The 20,346-nt window shown below is 39.8% G+C and overlaps 1 protein-coding gene across 3 annotated transcripts in view; it reads left to right on the forward strand.

The window, feature by feature from the left end:
- The first annotated feature begins 5,633 nt into the window (after positions 1-5,633).
- Positions 5,634-20,346, forward strand: part of nedd4a (NEDD4 E3 ubiquitin protein ligase a) — a 35,991-nt gene continuing 21,278 nt past the window's right edge. The window contains exons 1-7 of one of the 3 annotated variants that reach the window (XM_078175902.1): positions 5,634-5,909; positions 7,702-7,775; positions 9,118-9,196; positions 9,300-9,338; positions 9,519-9,576; positions 14,785-14,787; positions 18,551-19,644. In XM_078175902.1, coding sequence (XP_078032028.1) covers positions 5,865-5,909; positions 7,702-7,775; positions 9,118-9,196; positions 9,300-9,338; positions 9,519-9,576; positions 14,785-14,787; positions 18,551-19,644 — 1,392 coding nt within the window. In that variant the 5' untranslated portion in view covers positions 5,634-5,864. Of the gene's footprint in view, positions 5,910-7,701; positions 7,776-9,117; positions 9,197-9,299; positions 9,339-9,518; positions 9,577-14,784; positions 14,788-17,813; positions 19,645-20,346 lie in introns of those variants that run through there. The other 2 variants (XM_033609806.2, XM_033609721.2) reach the window with 2 other exon arrangements.

Raw genomic sequence — 20,346 nt, forward strand, 5'->3', positions numbered from 1 at the left:
TCACCAGACTATGACAGGGCTGACACCATAGAGACAGACAACCATTCACACTCACATTCACACCTATGGGCAATTTAGAGTCATGAATTAACCTGCATTTCTTTGAACTGTTGGAGGAAGCCTGAGTACCTGGAGAAAACCCACGCAGACACAGGGAGAACATGCAAACTTTGCACAGCAGGGCTCTCACACCCTGGGTTAGAACACCCCACCCTGGGCTCTCTTGCTGTGAGGTGACAGTGCTAACCACTGCATCACCGTGCCACCGAGATATTTCTATATCAAATTGATGCAGAAAAGACAGAAGCTGATGCATAAAAATTTCCTAAAATGTAGGAGTATTTGGCCCTCAAAATATCCTGAGGGAGGACCCCAAACACCCTGTTTCATACGTGCCCCCCCCCCCAATGTTGAAACGTGACCTACGCCTCTGCAGGGAGCACATGCTTCACCTTTGAAATTTCACACAAAACGCCACCTCAGTGAGTAGAAGTCTTGTTTGCAATAGACTACAACATTTAATGAGGGGAAAAGCACACTTAATTTTGTATGCACTGATATTTCTGAGTGTTTGCCTTGTACTTTGTACAAAACCTCTTCCCTATTCATTCATTCACTTACACACTACACTTCTTCAAGAAGCTCTGTTATCCAGAAACGTTTACACTGTACAGCTGGTCCTTGTTTTAACCACCGCTCCTCTGGACTTATATTGTTGTCCTTTGAGCAAAGATGTCCGTAACTGAATTAAACTTTAAATTCCTGCTCAGTGAGCCACTTTCACTCCTCTCTGACCTTTATCATGCAGTTTGTTGGTTCATTCCTCCCTTCCCCCAGCTCACAGGCATGTCTAATTATCTCCTCTCACTCTCCACCTTATTCTTCTGTCAGGATTGGAAAGGGCTGTTCTGTCCTTTTTCTTTGCGATTTCAGTATATAATATAATGTAGATAGTGTGCTTCTTTCCGCTCAAATCTCAGTTTAATGCTTTGTAAACTCAATTTACTCCATAAAAAGTTTACTGTAGTAGTTTGTAGGGAATAGTGTAACAGAAATGGGGTGGATGCTGCATTTCTTTTCCCATGGTAGGATTTTTTATGGCATTATATTGAGCATAATTTTCCCACTGAGAATTTCGGCACTCAAGTTAAAATGTGTAAAATAAAAAATAATGCACTGAGTAACAAGCAATTTGGACATGGCATCAGTGTTCTGTTCTCTGCTCACAAATATATTTTAGACTAGTCTGTAGTGTTCGGTCCATCTTAATTATGCTCTTAAGTTAGTCTAATGTAAGGTAGCAGTGTCACAAAAATACAGACTGATTTATTAAAAGCCTAAAAAGTTAGCCACCCTGCCCTGAGGTGGAGAGCCACGTTTCCATGGCAACCATCAGTGGCACTCATTGTCCAGTGGTATCAACTGACAGAGAGAAATACAGCTTTTAGAGAAAGAGGGGAAAGAGTTTTTAGAGGACTTTTTTTCCTGTTTCTCTGAGAAAATTGTTTCTGAGCTTCACTGGCGAGTTCACAGACGTGCCAAGACCTGTCACATTAGGGAGCCACAGGGTCTCAGCAATGATAGCTACACGTCTGCACTAGCTGTGTTGAGATTTTTCGCAGCTGGACATTGTTGTCTCTCTGGAGTTTAGACAGGAAAATGAAAATAAAAACATTAAAGTAGCAGAGGGCTTTTATTGTGATAATTGTTTTAGACTTTTCCCCCAATAACTGATGCAGAAAAGGAACAAAATGGTGCATAGAAATTCACCAGAATGCAGAAAATTAACTGTTTGTCACACTGAATCTAAACCAGTGGTGTAATGGTAGTTGATGAGGTGGGTTTACAACTAGATGGGTAGGTTACCCAGGTGGAAGTGGGTATATGCTCCTATGTATACCTGCGTATACCCTCTACCACACCACTGTCCCCAGCCCCAAACCTGTGCCTTTGTCAGTCAACCATGTTTTTTGTTTTAAAAGAGGGTCTTCTTTATCCAGAAATCATAGTATCTTAGTGCAACTGCTCTAAACAGTGAAGACCTGGGCTGCTTTGAAATTACTCGTCTGTATTGTGTCTGACAAAAATAGTCAAAGTCTATATTTATGAAATTGGCCCCATGACTTGAGTAGTCGTGGGACTGATATCAAATTTTTCCTTACACAATCAATGACATGTAACTTTATCACTGATTACTATCAGTATGCTGAACTCCTTCACTCAATGACACCTCAGAAGCACGTGCTCAGATAATGGTGACTTACTCACTTCCTGGTTCATTTTCTTACTTCTGGTTCATGGAAAGGTGCCAGCATTCATTAACTCATGCCACTGTCCCCCTAATTATACCCATTTAAACAGATAAAACTAAGACAGATATTACTGCCTACACAGGTGTTTTCACAGACCATGCGTGATTGACTTATACTGACTTTTGCTTTGTTGCAGCTGTAAGAGCTAGATGACCTTTGTCACTCTTATTAGTTTATGAAGTCTGGTGACTGAACGTAATAAACTGTTTTCATATGTCATAGCAGGAAAAGACAGTGAGAAATAAATAACAGTAACTTTCCATTTAGGTGTACAACGTCCTTGTGTTTTGCGTGCTTGTTAACAGTCTTACTGAAACACTTTGATATAACAGAGCCATCATTGATGTTATCAGTTACACATGTGATTCTCCTGCTATGATATGACAAAATGTCTGCTGTGGAAAAAAGCTCTATTCCCAGCAGTGCTCCACTCAACTGCAACCTGTGCAGGAGTTTAATTAGCCGGAATAATTTAAAACACCTGCGTGGTTGTGTAAGATCTTTAGAGATCACATGCTATTTCAAAGAAGTGTCCATTCATGTTCATATCAAAAAGCAACATTTAAACTTGCTCTGCAAACCAGCTCCAGCGTCTATATGTGACACTTACAGTAACTGAAACTCTCTTGTTGTTCGTGCACCAGTACAAAACAGCAGCGCCCTGCTCTGGCTGAGCAAAACTGACTGTTTGACTGATGACAGCCCAAAGCGACTCTGCCTTCTCTCTAAGCATCCACTGTTTATATTCCTCCAGACCTCCTGTGTTTGAGCCAGAAGTATGGCTGCACATGATTAGTTACAGTAGCAGCTTGCCAGACATGGTGGGACCATTAGTGAGACTCATTTTTATTCCAAGATTTCCTAACTTTCAGGAAGCCATTGCTTGTAGTTTCACTTCAGTAAATCCAGTTACAGTGATGAATCAACTTTTTAGGAACAAGCATTTTAATATTTTATTAATTTGGAGTCAGTCACTGTATTGTATCCGTTAACTATGTTTCCAGGGAATCTAACCTGTGATACAAACACAGAAGCAGGGGAAAGTATAATCTATATTTGGTAGCTTCTTGGATCTTCCTGATATGTCATTTAAAGTCCTTTAAAAAAAAAAAAAAATTTGCTCCTAAAATTTGATGTTTGTATCAGCCTACAAAAATCCTGTCATTGAGCTATAGTTGTCATATGGCACATGCAATGTTTAACCTTCAGACTGAAATTTCACCTCAAAAATTAGTTCAAATTTAGAGCACACAATTGTATTTGATGACATGTATTGTTTATGATACAAAGAATCCTTGAATTCAAAACTAGATGATGTCACAACTCTTACACTATACTTAGCTGCAGTCTGATACAGTCAGTATCACTGGTGAAATTTAACTAACACATTTTCTTGTATTTAAGTACAATTTTGAGGTACTTTAAATGTGTATTTTAATTTTGTGCTACTTAATATTTCTACCTCGTTACATTTCAGAGGAAAGTCTTGTACTTTTTAATTGTATGACAGATATAGTTACCTTACAGGTTATTGTTTTCTGCTCATCGCAATCTGTATCATCATCTCATAGGCTGAACAACAGCATACAAACTAATAACTAATGATAATAAAATATAATGACATGTATCAATGTTACTGATGGGTACGGAAAATTCTTTAACTATTTGCCAATGGTGGAAGAAGTACTGAGATGTTTTTAAAAGTGCCAAATTCTTAAAATACAAGTATTGGCAGAAATAAATTCTTTGTTTTCATGAAAAATGGCACTCAGTCTCTAGGTGTGATAGCAGCTGATGTTTGTGGATGTTGGAACACTGGGCTAGGAGTTGTTTATCTGCTTTAGTCCATCTATGTCTTGGTCCAGTAGCCCATTTCTTATCAGGTCACCCTGGTCCCCTTAATACCTGACAACCTGTCTGGTATTTTAAGAATGAATTTGGGAATTAAATTTAAGGAAATTGCTGAACAACGTTGGTAAACTAAAAGGTCAGAACATAAACACGTATATCTGATAAATATTAATATCATATACTGAAAGAAGGTTCAGGTTCAATTACTAATCAAAGAGTTAGTGATAACGGGGCGTCGGTGGCTTAGTGGATAGAGCAGGCGCCCCATATACAAGGCTGTTGCGCAGTGGCCCGGGCTCGAGTCCAGTGCCCTTTGTGGCCCTCTGCTGCATGTCATCCCTCTCTCTCTCTCTCTCTCTCTCTCTCTCCCCCTTTCACAACTGGCTGTCCTATCCATTAAAGGCAAAATGCCCAAAAACATATCTTAAAAAAAAAGAAAAAAGTTAGTGATAACAAAGGGGTCACATCCAAATATATTCTTTTCAGTAAAAGTTTATACTTAGAATTAGGGCTGCTACAATTAGTAGACTAATCAATGACTAATCGACTATTAAAATAATCGGTGAGTATTTTAGTAGTCGACTAATCAATGACTAATCGACTATTAAAATAATCGGTGACTAATCTGTTTGAGTCATTTTTCATAGAAAAGTACTATAAAAGTACCGCAAAATACTCTTATTGCAACTTCTTAAATTCATATATTGGCAGCTTTACACACTCTCCCATGATGGTGAACAAAAACCCTTTGGCGTGAGTGCGAAACAAGACATTAGATGACATAATTTTGGGAGAGACAGACCAACATTTTTCAACATTTTAACACATTTTTCGATAAAATGATTAGTCGACTAATCAACAGATTAGTCGACAATGAAAATAATCATTAGTTGCAGCCCTACTTAGATTATTTATTCTGCCCATTTCATGACATTTTTCAACTTTATTGCCCAGTTTAAAACATCTGTTAGACAACTAATAAAAAAGTAATCAAATGTAAAAGTTATATTACTTTTAAGTAGATAAAATAGTTTCATTACTCATTATCTTTTTTCAAGGGTAACTAGAAATCTGTTATCTATTACATTTCCAGTGTAGCCTTTCCAACACTGAGTGTAAGGTACAAAATCTATAGAGTCAAGGAAAGCAAAGGTATCTCAAATATGTAGGCCTACTGAAGTACAGCATTTGAATTAACGTTAAATTCCACTGCCTTTTGTAGATCTTTTGTTATGTGACAAGTTTTAAATATACAACTTTCACTTGTAATTGAGTCTGTGTTTTAATTGTGGTACTTTTCCTCCAGCAAATGATCTGAATACTTCCCCCACTTCTCTGGGCATTTAGTGAGAGACTGATGATGCGTTCACGTGTCCTCTCGGATGTTTTCTCCTGGGTTTTCTCAAGCTGTGGCTGTGACAGGAAGAGGGAAACAAGAGGAGGAGGAAGGAAGGAGGAAGAAACAGAGTAGGAGGAGGAAAAGGAGGAGGAGGAGGATGGATACAGCGAGTGACGACGGTGTCACAGCTAGCCACTAGGTCAGGTTCACGATATCTACCAGCGTAAACACACAGAGGGCATAATAGAGGCGTAGAGTAGTAACTGAACACCACTTGAGTCTAACGCACTGTTGAGCGGGACCACTGTCTGCTTTTCTTCTGCTTGTCGTCGCTCTCTGGGAGGAAGAAGGGCAAGGATAGTATGGCTGCACTTTCTCCACAGATCCGAGGACTTCAGACAGATGAGGTAAACTAACGTTTGCCAGCCGTTAATGAGGCTATTCATGTGATCACGTCGTTAGCCAACTAGCTAACTAGTTAGTTAGCGCTAACTCAACACTGGGGTTTAATTAGCGAGCTAACTAAACTCACGAGCGGGTTAACTTGATAGATAAGGAGTTTTGTGTTCACCTAAATGTGTTACTTAGTGGTAGAAAAATCGATGTAATTGATCAGCTACACTTCCCAGCTAATGCTAATCAAATTAAAGCTGTAGCTGTTCACTTTTTCAGCCAGGAAACACAACAGGCTCCCCGGGCTGGTAACGCCTCTCTGCTGGCCCGCGGCTGCTTCCCGTCCTTAACGCACACGCACACGCACACACACACACACACCAAACTTACACCGACCAAACTCTGACTTATTTTGCCTTAAAACCTTTTTGTCAGAGCTCTAACTCCAGCTAACAATGTAAGGGCCCTATACTTGTGTCTTGAAGCCAGTGTGATTGATTGCGAAATCTGATGATGATTCACTAACTTGACAGTAACTGCATTATGAGGGTTGTGGTAGATTATGATGGGAAATGTGCAGCAGTGCCAAGTATTGTCAGGATGTTACATCATCTCACAGTGTAAACCCTGATTGTACTGGGGGGATGTGAGCTGCATGCATGTGATAGTGAGTTATATCAACATAAGTTGTGCGTACTGTTATCATGATCCAATACATTGCTATAGATTCATATTGTAAACTTGCCTGTATGTTGGATACACCTTGTCACACTAACACAAGACAATATACAGTAAATACTGGACCAGCATATGTACACAATGTTACCAGCCACTTATATTTAGTTGGAGTTAGAGTGGTCCCACTTTTTAGTTTCAGTTCGGCTTTGCGAAGGGAGTATTTCACACACGAAATGACCATTTGTACATGTGGTTGCTGCTTGTGAGTGGAATTTGTGTTTATAAAAGTGTTGGGGGGAAATCTTATGTGTCTTTTAAGTGTTTGGAGGTGCAAAGAATGTGTAAGAGAAAATGGTTGAATGTGTTTTACTCAGCAGGCCTTCTTATTCCTCATATTGGAGCTTATTTGAAGATATTTACACAAATTGAATTCATATCTTGCTTTAAATGTATCGATATATCGTACATAGTAGGTGTATCACCCAGCCGTAATTTCTTCTAACCTTGCCTTGATTTAGTGAAAAAAAACTCAAATACCTCCATGGAAAATGGCAAACAAATCGATTTGTTGATTGATTGGGTATCAAATTTAACTGCAAATTACATCAAAACATCAGTTTACAATCTCTCAAACAACTCATGCAGTATAATCCAAGTCTCATTTATACAGTTGTAGCAGTTCTTCCCAAACAAAGAAAAAAGTCCTTAGTATTGGAGTCTGACTTTAAAGAGAGCAAAGATATGTATATAAAATGCTTGTGAAGTACCGATAGGACTGGATGAATGAGACTTGGATAATGCTGCAACGAATTGTGTGAGTTTGTTAATGCATGTTTTGATATAGTTTTGCTGTTGTTAAACATGTTCCCCAATCAATCAAGAAATCAATATGTTAGCTGTTTTCTGTGGATGCATGCGAGTAAAACAAAGTTTTTATCACTAAATCAAGATAACACAGCATCACTATTTGATTTACAAATGGTCATTTTATAAGTGAAATATACCTTTAAGATACTAATTTATGTTTTTGATATTTTCTTATCTTCCTCTTTGAGTGTCCTTGCGTACCCCAAGTACTCTTAACATATTTATATATAGTAAACTCATTAGTATATCTTTTAATTTCAGGATGATTCCAGAATCCTAAAGGTGAAAGTCGTTGCTGGAATTGGCCTGGCCAAAAAAGATATACTTGGAGCAAGGTAAGCTGTAGACAGGTAACATTATATATGCTGATGGTTGCAATTAACGTTCTAGTGTTTGATTAATGATTAAACTGCCAGTTATTTTCTTGATTAGGCAATTCTGATATCATCAGATATCTATTTTTTTTTTACAGTCAGCAGTCCTAAAATCAAAGATAGTCTGTTTACTGTCACACAAGACATAAAAAGCAGCAAATTTTCACAATTGAGAAGCTAGAGCCATCAATGTATCACTAAATTACTAATTATTTTGGTCCTACATGAATTTAAAGTTATTTTTGAATTAATGGATAAATAGTTTTCTTTTGAAATTACCAGAGAATAGTGAAAAATATCTGTCAGAATTTCCCAGACCCCAAGATGACGTCTCATAATAGCTTCTTTTATTCAACCAACTTGTGTTTGATTTTCTGTAGAATCAAAGTCGTCATCTTCCTGTGTATCTGTATTGTCCATTTCCTGTCAGTGTCCCCAAATTATCATCAGTAAAGCTGGACATTCTGAGGAACTCGCTGAAATTGCATCCTCTAAACTGTTGTGTTGACTGACAGGAAGGTGATGACATTATGTTTTCCATGGACAAACTGTACGTCAGAGACATCTGTTAGTGAACCATGAATCATCTTGCATTTCATGATTCTGATTGAGTCTGCTATTCTCTCCAAAATCCTATTCAGACCCAAAGTAATGTGTTGTATATTTTTAGCAAGCAAGATTCAATTCAGCTTCAGGTTATGATAGTTTACTTATTTGGCAAAAGGGGTGGGGGGGGTGGGGGGGGTGTAAAGGCGAAGAATAACATTCTTGTTGTTTTCACATCTGATATTAAAAAAAGAGAGAAAATCCTTAATTTAGAAAAAAGAGTATTTAAAGCATTCAGATAAAAAAAAGTTGTCTTGTATTATCTGTGCAAAGAGCCCTGAGTTTTGCAATGCTGGTACTCTCTAATCATGTGCGTCATAACCAAAGTTGCTGTATTAACATCACTCTGATGTAAAACCAATTACTTGATACACTACTAATAACACAGAGTTGCTGCAGGCCTGAAGTTGCAGTCATAGATAATGTGATTAATGGATGTCACAGTGCCCTAAACCATCATAAAACAACAATTACAGCCAATTTTGCATCAAGCATGGAGAAGCTGGAACCATCATTTTAATGTTTTCTAAGATTGGATCAGACAATGCCAGAAAGTGTTTTCCTTTAGAAAGAAAGTAGAGACTCATGAGCCGCACAAAGCACTAACAGCAAAGGAGCAGAACGTAGATCATAACTGTTTAAATCTTTCTGGATGGATGTTTATATGAATCTGAATGTGTCTTCCTTTGTCCTGCAGCGATCCTTATACAAGACTGTCCCTCTACGACCCCGTCAATGGAGAGATCACAAGTCTTCAGACTAAAACAATAAAAAAGGTAAGTACGGTAGACGTTCACTGTTGCAGTTACACTTGTTTTGTTTGTCGACACCTATTTTATTTTGATTCTATATTTCCTTCCTATCTCGTGTTACATGAAGACACTGGACCCAAAATGGAACGAGGAATTCTTTTTCAGAGTAAGTTAAACTTAAGATAAATTAAATATTTAAAATGAAGCTCATGTGCTGCATTTTATGACAGGAAACTGGATTACTTTACTATGTATTTTATCATACAAGGCTAAAAGTCATGCTGTTGCTTTTGTCGACCAAGGCTGATTATTGAACCCAGACTTCACAGTCTATATTATGTTTCAGGTTAATCCCAGGAAGCATCGTCTGCTGTTAGAGGTGTTTGATGAGAACCGTCTGGTAAGTTTTTTTAAGCTGTGTTCAACATTTCTGTGGAAAACTTTGATTGTGCAAAACAAGTTACATCATGACTTGCTATGTTAGACACATTTTTCTTTTGAATTGCTCAGTTCTGGGTGGTTTTCTCTACAAAGTATATTTAATGATTTACTACACAAGAATTTCCTTTTAAAAAAAAATGCGTCAGCTCATACAGAAATAATCCCTCTCAGTTATCACTTATGACCCACTTGAAGTGTGTGGAGATGTGTTTATCTGCAGACACTCTGCTTTTTATTCTTCTTATTTTCTGTGTTTGGGACGTTTATGGGTGTCTACCCCCACAGTGCTCAAGTGAGGTCGGGCCTTTATAAAAAAAAGTAGCGACCAGATGCCAGACTATAAGCAACAGGCAACAAGAGACGCAACAGTGAAAAAATTGAAAATATAGCCAGGTGAAATGCTAAACGAGTGATTCAGGGATTGGTCTTTACCTTTACTTTTATAGGTGAGCGCGGTTACAATCAGTAACTGACAAATCTTGCATAGTATACCTTTAAGTACATCTCTATGTTCACTGAAAGAAAGATAAAGAAGTGTGGAAGGCTTGGATCACTAAAGGGCTGCAACTAATGCTAATTTTCCTTATGAATTAATCTGCTTACTATTTTTTTTTTTTTTTAATCACTAGTGGTGTGTCTCAAATCACATACTTCCGTAAGTATACTTCTATGTTCTATACTATGTGCACTATGTACTCATTGGCGTAGTGCGCAAATTTCAACAGGGTAGTGTTGTCTCAACCCAAACACGGCCGTTGTGCACTCACTGGAAATGACAACCGCAAATCAGCTCGTTAGCAAACTAGCATTAGCATTCGCGTTATCGTTCGCGGTACCAAATCATTACAGACTGCTAAATTAACCCAAGAAACATACTGCTGCCTTATATCCAACAACAGTATAGTGGTGCTTAGTGCAAAAAACACATGTATTTGTACAATGCAGCGACGTTCACGGTCGCACAGTCCTCAGCCACCATTTTCAGTTTGAAAAGCGGTCCTTCCCCTTCTGCTACGTAGCCAAGATGGCGACCATTGAGTGCGAGAAGTGTCCATAGTTCCACACTCAACTACTTGACTGTTTTGAGTGCACCATCCGGGTACTCATAGTGCCCTGCATTTTTCCATACTTCTCAGTGTGAACGCACTTATGCACTCAAAATATTAAGTGTAAGTACAGAAGTACGCGATTTGAGACACAGCATTGGTCTATAAAATGTCAAAAAAGAGAAAGAAAGAATGAATGAATGAATGCCTGTAAGCCCAAGAAAATGGCTTTAAATTGTTGGCATTGTGTAACCAATTGCATAAGACATAAAAACACTGCAGATCTTTACATTGGTGGATAAAAGTACAAGGGGATATTGTTTTAATCAACTACCAAAATAGTTGCCAATTAATTTTATGTATTGAGTAACTGTCGCAGCTCAAGTTCACCTACAAATAGTGTTCATGTCTGTTTCCTGATGTGACAAACAAAATATATGTTGTAACCTTCCGCCAAAGTTTACTCTTAATGCTCATCGCTTTTGTACTTTTAGCACAGAGTACACAGAAAAAAAGCCATGCTGTCCAACCTGCTGTACATGACAGGTGTCAGTTTGTTATGGGGCCAAGTGTTTTGTTAACTTCATTGTGTCTAAAAGCCGTGGGCAGGCTCTCCATTGAAAGGATGACTGGCTGTGTAAACTGACCTGAAAAAATCTTAGATAAATTTAAACCCGATAGCTTTGCAAAAGAGCTAGGGTTGGTTAGGGTTGTAAACAAATACTTCTCGTAACCAACTATGTGTATAAAGCGCTGTGAATGCCAAACACAACATTGTGTCATATTTCTGTGGATGAGGGTATCCTCCAGCAAGTGCAAGGTTAACTTTGGTGTGTTTGCCTGATACAGTCGCCCTTGTTTTGCCACGACACGTGAGATATTGTCAGACAACTTGCATCCCTTATTATTCAGTGATGTAAATATGGGTAAATCTGGCTGCCTTAAGGGCATCCTAACACCTGTCCCTTACAAGTGTGGATGGAGATTCAAAGAGTCGGATATCAGGTTGAGTGTTGATTATCACGTAGATGGTGAAGACATTATGTTTAGTGGTTCTTATGTGCAGCAGCAGCTTGGTAACATCTGAGGTTTGGGTTGTTGTGTGATTGAGTTTTGAGTTAGAATGCTGCAGTGAATGTACTGGATCACAGTGTCCAGTGTTCTTGTATTGATTACATGGTTAGTGCACAGCAATGTTAAAGCTTTTGGGAATTCCAGGTTGTAGCGTGATATGAGGCACTGTCCTTTCATGCTGGTCAGATGCACAGCAGGTAAATAACACACTGGAGTACAGGGTTCCTACACAGTATGGAAATGTATGGAATTTGATTTGATGTTAATACTACATACTATTGCCCCTATTCTGTTTTCTAAGTTATAAAATTCTGAATTTCTAAAAATTTATTGGTCGTACAATCCGACTGTTTTTCACGTTGTTTGGAGCAGGCAGCCAGCGCTACCAAATTGTTTACCACTGTATGAAAGACTGCAGGCCAGTGCGAGCTTGATGTCGTCGAAAGCAAGGCAACGTATGGTATGGCATGAGGACTGTTTAGGACAGTCCTAAACAGAATAAGCATAAAAGCTCTGCCCCAGGTGTCTTATAACTTTACCGAATCTGCTCATCTGCAACCAAATTAACAAATTTATTCACAATACCAGACAAAGAAAAAGTACATGTACAATTGATAAGAAATAATGGAGATGTGAAAGGGAAGCAAATTGTATTTACCAGATCAAATTAGTGTGAAAGAAAATGCAAATCTTTGAATTGTTTAGCATCACAAATAATCAAATATTAAGCTTATTTAAATGTTTATGAGTAATGCAGTGATGTAGTTATCAGAAAAGAAAACTGACTGTCTTTTCTGCATATGGAGAGCAAACGTTTGTGGCTGCGTTTATCTCATTTCCATGGACACAGTGAATGAACAAGGCTGCACAGACACCATGAAAATTAAATTATTTAACTATTTACAACTGATTGATTCTAGCGATTTGTACTCAGATGTTAAACATGGTCTGAAAAATCTACCAAGAAATTGCAGTCTGGAAATTTTGAAATGGAAAACGTGTAGGAACCCTTGGTGTCGTCTATCCTTACGCTCCACACTACAGAAACCCTTTTTTGGAGATTATAAAAACTACCTGACTTGCATTTTACCCCTACTCTAAGCTGTTTTTCACCGCTCTGTAGCAAACATTGAGAGTTATAGTGCTTAATTATATCTTGCAGTTTTCTTTCTTAGTTGCAGTTCTCATGAGTTTGGACATATCTCTACCTGCCCTGTCCTCCCCACTGCTTCATCAACTTGTCCAAACTGGTACAGTCTACTGTGTAGATTGACAGAAGAATCAAGTGTTTAAGAGGCTTTACAAATAGCTAACATTGCTGTGCTGTGAAAATGAAATCACGTGATTGTTTTTCTCCCACTTGACTCTCTTGTGGTGCTTTGTTTCCTTTCTTTGTGATTCTGTATCCTTGTTGGTTGTTTATAAAGGAGCCCATACAACATGGAACAGTGTTTGCAGTTTGATGTGTTGCACAAGATTTGGCTTAGATTAGTTTTTTTAATCTACAGCCCCTCAGCAGCTCACAATGAGCACACAGTCCACACATACTTCAACACATGCACATGCACATGAATGTTTCTACATAAACTCAGCTCCATTTTCACGCAGTTATTTTGTTTGGAGTTTGACTGAATGTTTCGAGAACGTGTCATTATGTCAAACAAACCTGGGCGTGACTCGTTGAAGGCTGCCTTGTCATGTTGCAGGTAGATCTAGAACAAATTTGGAGGGTGTGTCAGTGCTGTGAATATCTGTGTGTGTGTGTGTGTGTGTGCACTGCTGCTGCTCTGACACACAGAGGAACAGGCAAGAAATGTGGGAAACTTTTTCATTTTTGTCTTGCTAGCAGCAAATTCTGGGAATGAAACTGGGAGTGTTGGCCTGTCCCTTACAAAATATGAAATGTGGTGTTCATTGTGTAATACCTCAGTGATGGAGCCAAATAATTTTCGCGACCCACAGTTTGAACTCTCACCTAGTGACATTATTATTAGTCAGAAAACATATCACAGAAATCTAATGGGTAGATTGCCATTAGAGGCTGAAATAACACAACGTGACACTGGTAGTTCACACGGGAGTGTGATGAACATTGCAGCTTTGGATCAGTCATTTTGTAAATGCTAAAAGTCAAATTTGTACATTTCATTCATGCTGAGCTCAGCTCTTCTGCAGCCTGCTGAGCAGGTTAGGCAGTTTTGTGAAGGAGGAAAGTGACGGTGTGCTTCAGACCCCAACAGTGTAGTCCTTCATGGAGACACTCACACACTCACATATTCAACATATTCAGCATCAGACACGTACAAATCTAAATAGGATACGTCCTAATGTTTCGTTTCTGGCATCTCTTGCTGGCTTGGAGATGTCCGTGTTGCTGGCCTTGTCTCACTTCCAGAGACAGCATGAATAGAAGGTATGCACATGACAACACCGTATGCAGAAGTTGCCATGGTTACTTCCCTTTGAATGAATGGCCATCATGAATTCACATGGAAAACATTGATAAAATGGTAAAGAGCCATTGTGCAACCAACTGCACAAACAGATTCAGGAGGAAGTTTTTACAGACAGCTGAAGGCTAAAGAGAAGAGAAGAAACCATACGTTTCAAACACACTGTTTTCTGGAAGAAAAAAACTGGTCCAGACCTGTCCTGGTGCTGAGATCTGTCCACAGAAAACCAGAATATCCTCTGAAGTCCAGGTGATTTTAACTGTCAGGTCCTGCTTTAAGGCATCTACATGTCTGCAGGCTTTGTTCAGTGTAATTACACTTGGGGGTATTCATCTGCCCTCACTGTGTGCATAGTAGCAAGCTAAACACACTTAAAATAAAGGCTGAAGATTGCACTGAAATGCATTGGAAGTTTTTACTGGAAGAAAACTTATTTTTTATTTTATTAACGTGCACACAAGAATGAAAATGTGAAAAGCCTTTGGCGATTAGACCCCATCGAGATGGTATTATTTAAGGAGGGTGATGGATCCATTGTCGAATAGGTAACACAGCCCCCACCCCACCCCCCGCGGTCTTGATGCTGGTGGTAGTAGAGGTGGTGAAGATGAGATGAGAGGAAGGTGGAGAAGTGCTGATGATCTGGATGAGTAGAAGAATGAGCCTTTGTTAAACTTGTCCTGAACTCTGGATATGATGGCTGGACGAGAACGGGGTGGAGGAGGGAGCGACAATTCTGCCTAACGTGACGGCTGACAGCAGCAGAGGAGAGAGCAGATTTAAAATTTTGTAGTGGCAACCTGATTGGCTGATAGAGATCGTGGCGAAGTTTGATTGGATAACTAGAATTGTGAACAGCCGTAGTCAGCTGATTGGAGGAAGCAGTGGAAGGGAGAGAACTGTGAATGGATTACCAGAAAGAAAGTCTTCCTGACTGAACTTTCGCTGAGCTTCATAACAATAGCTGTGGTTACATGGACAATATTTCTTCAATCCAGTTGAAATCATTCTGATAAGACGCTCCAACTTTACTGTTGACACAGACGCTAAAGTGAGCTGTTAAGATGTGCGTTCACATGCCTCAGAGCATTCAGTCAGAACATAACTTTTCGACTTGTGCAGAGTGGTTCCACTTGCTGTAAACCATCTAATTTGATGGAAATATAATTTTTTTCCCAAGTTTATTGAGAAAATTCAATTCATTCAGTACACAGAGTATAAAAAGAGAAGCAGTTTGACCAGGTGATACAATTTAGTAGTAAATAACGCAGTGTAACCGAGGTTTATCTTTGTAGCTACAAATTACAGATGTGCCCTAAACACCTCACACAGCCTATCAGTAGACACTACAATTTACCCATATTTATCTCCTCATATGCAGATACTGCTACTGGTAGCGGTTAGGGGTGGGGGAAAAAATCGATACAGCATAGTATCGCAATATTTTTGTGTGGCTTTATCGTATTGTCACACACACACTGCCTAGTATTGATTTTTTTATTATACAAACTATTAATATTACTGCAAAAATATTTGCTGCAAAAAAATGAGATGATTAGACTGGAAACTTTATCTTATTAGAGAAAACAGATGTTGACAAAGTTTTCCTTTGGGGACATAATTTAAAGTTGAAAAAAGACAATACATTGCAATATATTATATTGCAATACTCAGCATATCACAACATTTTTAAAATCGCAATTATATTGTATCGTGATATAAGTATTCTGAAGCAACTCCACAATCGGCCTGTAGCAACAACGCTACATAAAGCTACTGTTTCAAAATTAAAGAATAGTGACATTTATTAACCAGAGCACACACATATGGATGTAGCAAAGCAAATAAAAAAAATATTTTTTGAATTTATGAATGACTCTGTGTCAAAATCAGTAGAGAGAAGTGTGAAGAAAAATAATATTGAAGAAAAAATATATTCATTCCAACCAGAGAGAGACAATCGTATCAAGTATTTACATGGTTAGTTGATGATATTTCCCTATTTAACAGGTTATCAAAGGTTTACACCACCTCTCTCAACCCATTTGAAAATTCCTTTCGATCGGGCTGGATTGGGCCAGTTTTTACTGATTAAGGTGGTTACAGGAGATATTTTTATTCTGGTTGAGTTATTTATATTAGGAATAAACGTGTAAAGAAAAAAACCACATATATTGTGGCTACGTACCGCACACAAGACTGGACTAAGAAAGAGGATCGAGAATTTAATACAGCAACGCTCTGTATTAGGCTTCATGTAAATCCACCTATTGTGCCTCATACTAAGAAGAAATTAAGTATTACCAGCAGATTACCATTACTTGTAAGCCCCCATAGGAAGCACAACACATAATTAATCCAGTGAACATACACATAGAGTAAACAAGTGAAAGTAAAAAGGACCAGATGGCTGTTTACTTTTTCAAGATGTTTTTTTGTTTTCCTCCAGACATCGTGAACCGCCCCACTCACAGCAGACAGAGCAGATTTGCCACTCAGTGGTGGTGAAGAAGGGTTGGAGAACGTGATGTTAACACACACAGTTTAACAACTCGTTAGCCTAACTCATTACAGCAGCACCTGCTGATTGACAGAACTCTTCCCTGTCTGTCATGTCCGGCCTCTACTGTAACCACACCCCACTGACACAGTGTGTGATGACACTCAGACACGTTCTCCAAAGAGTTTATTAAATATAGCCTGTCCTTCAGTGTTTCTTTGAGGCACAATGTCTTTATGGAGCCACGTTCACTTTGTGTGATACAGCTTTGCTTTATTATTGGTCTTTTACACCATACTGTATGACTTGGCAGAAATAGTGTAGTGGGTGTCGACAGTCTTATCTTATGGCCTACACACCGCTATCAATTAAATCTGTTTTTGGCTGGATGAGTGATTGATAGTCGATCACATGATTTCCTGGTAGTTTGTCACGTCGGTTAAAAAAAAAAAGACAGGCAGCTGCAGCAGTGAAGTGTCCTCTGATGAATCATGTCTTTATCCTGGCTGTGGCTCTTACTATTACACCTTATACTGAAACTGATTTGGATGCAGGGTAATGCTCTGAAATAGGTCAGCCTGGCTCACAATAGGCTGCCATTAATAAATAGTACTGTCAACAGCCATGGAGAGGAAATCAGACCAGCACTGACTGTTACATGAGGTGTCATATAACAGGTGTCGTGTCACAGTCGAAGCACATCCTTATCTTCCTGTGTTTTCCGTAGGCAGGCAGATAATATGTCACAGCTTACTTTATCTCTGCGTGTCTGTTAAAAACATTTTCTGTTGCTCCTCAAGCAAAAAACATGTTCTGAAATATATCTCTTCTTTAGTTTAACCTTTGTATGACATACATTTGATGGATTTGCAGTTTAAAATCACCTACCTACATATTCTCACAGGCTATGATGGTTTTATTGTGTGCTATGTGAATTTGTAACCCAGTCCTCAGTTTGATGCAGAATTATGTTGAAAGCCATTCCCTTTTGATTTCCTGTAATTCAATAGCAGTGGGTAAAAATATTTGTTGGGGCACAGAGCAGCAGAAACATTAGAAGCATAGCTGCAGCAGGAAGTAGAGTCTTGAGTGGGTGGCCTGAGGCAGTAAGACAGTTTACCAGAGCTTCAGTCTAAGATGCAACGTAGAGGGCTACCATGTTGTTGTTTTCTCCAGAGGGGTGAACAGGAGTGGGGCGACTGGAGCAGACATGGGGTGTTAGGTATTAATCTGGCTGGAACTCAGGAGGTGCAGTAAACTAGCAGCTAAGCTAAGCTAAGGTTATAAAGCAGGTCAGTGGCAGAAGCTCTGTCCTTTAAGTTTTAGTGTAACTTTGTTTTCTCTACAGAGTTTAATCCTCCTAAAGGGGCTAACCTCTGGGATTGCTCTTGTTTCAAAGGTCGTATGTTTGGGTCATGTCTCCAAACAGAACCACTGACCTCCTCTGACTAAAAGCTGAGATCAGCCTGGACAGGAATGTAGGTTGTCACCAGAGCTATTTTGGCAATGTACAGCCGCTAATGATTGTGATCACAGAGCAGAGCTTGGAGCAGTTGCTTTGCTTTCCTTTTTTCCTTCCAGCAAGTTTGATCATGCAGCTCTCACCGACGCAGCAGGGATTAGAGAGTTAAACGGATGGCACGTCGGCTGCGCTTGCATTTTGCGTCAAGGAGAAGCAACACGGACCCTCTGTCAGAAAGCCTCAGCAGCCATGGTGAGGAGAGTGGAGTCAGTGTGTCAGCTCGTAGCCCCGCAGAGAGTCTGGCGCACAGTTCTGTCCACTTGAAGGTGACTCCTCTGTCACCAGACTATGCTAATTTACAGCGGTACTCTTCAGTATTCATACCCAGGGTTAACACTGGAGGATTTAATAAGAAGAGCATTCTCCAGATCGCACTGCAGCCCTGTGGAAAGCTCAGTGGAGAGCTGGATGGCAGTATAGACGATGGAGACCCGGGGGCCAGTGAAGGAGGAGCAGGCAGTGGCTCTGACGGGGGCTCGTGCAGCAGCAGCATGGCCAGCGATGCCGGGTACTGTAGCAGCAACAGCATCTTTGAGCCAGAGGCTTCCGAAAAACACAGGACCACCCAGGAGAGGAGCCAACTCTGCTGCAAGTCCAAGGTCCCGCTGAGACGGTGCTCCTCCTTGGTTATATTCCCAAAGAGCCCCTGCAACACCCCACCTGCTTCTCCAGTCAGTCCAGTGGCTCTACCTGTTCTCCCACCAGCGCGGGGGTCTCATCAGTCATCTCTTCAGACGTCTTCCGGTGAATTCTCACAAGATGATGAGGAAGTGACTTGCAAAGGGTCCACCAACACGGCAGTAAGCGGCCATCGCCTCCTAAAAGGAAACTGTTCAGCCGAGTTGAGGGACACCAAACACATGGTGCAATTTAATATTCCTTTACAGGACGAACCAAAAAGCAAAATGGAGGACAGGAGTAAAATAAGGGAACTGTCATCAACTCTAGACAGATCGAATCGTCACTCGAGCAGCGTTTTGCTGCACTTTGCCCACCAGAGACCAATGATATCCGGGAAGGGAGCTACAACCACTGCTACTGTCAATTTGGAATATCCTGAGGCTCCTAACCCGGCCGCACACCCTGAGGGTGAACACAACCCTCACAAAAAACTGTATCGTAGTACCTCTGCTTGTTTATTCTCCTCAACTAAAGCGTCAGATAAAAACCATAAGGTCTGTTCCTCAGGAACAGGCCAGGAAAGGCCTGAGGAAAAACACTGTCACCGCGCCATACAAAGGAGCTTTTCCCTGGAGGTGCCCTACGCTAACACTGGGATTTCATGTCACGTTTCAAATCCAAAACTCAGTAGCCCTCACTGTCCGCATGTGCACATTCATTTGTCTCCTTTCTGCCCAGCTAAGATGCCTAGCTCTGATGTAAACACAAGCCACAAAGGGAATAATACACCAAAGAGCCCGGTTGAAAACACCAAGGTGAGTGTTACGTTTCTTCATTGGACCCAGCTGATGCCTGAAACTTAACAGTGACGTGTTGAGCAAACAGCTTCCAAAAAAGCATTTACATGACACATAAATGCCCTCTGGAGGGACAATGTGGAGTCGCCTATAATGTTGTTTAACTGGTTGAAGTAGATTCCATAGTGCTTTGCTTTGACTGCTCAGGTGACGCCACTTTGACGTCTGCTTTCATGGACAGAGTGAAATTAAAGTTGGACTGTCCTGAATACTGCAGATAACCAAATACATTAGCATGCTGGCTTTATGTTAAATCTTTGGCTTATGGTTGCTGAAGAAAAGTTTAAAGTTCAAGAGATCACTTTTCTGACACTAGATATTTTTCAATATGGAATATATATACTGTGATAATGGCGCTCTCCTTCGCCACTATCGCCATTCAAATCCTTAAAACTCTGTTTACTCAGGGTCAGCCATTAGGCTCACCACAAGCTAGGGCGACATTCAGTAACTGAGAAGATCGCTACAGCTAAGTCACGCAATTAACAAGCCCAATGTGGACAAACATTCAGAGGTATTCAGTTACATTACAGTAAATCCATTTTCATATTGGTTTCCAAGAAAAGTGTGAATAAGAAGGAAAAGTTGCCCATCTTTCATCTTGTGAGTCTGTCCGCCTGTTGGTGTGTGTGTGAGGACATTTTAGAATAGTTCTCCATT

The sequence above is a fragment of the Epinephelus lanceolatus genome, chromosome 2 (assembly GCF_041903045.1).
Source record: "Epinephelus lanceolatus isolate andai-2023 chromosome 2, ASM4190304v1, whole genome shotgun sequence".
Classification (NCBI taxonomy): Eukaryota; Metazoa; Chordata; class Actinopteri; order Perciformes; family Serranidae; genus Epinephelus; species Epinephelus lanceolatus.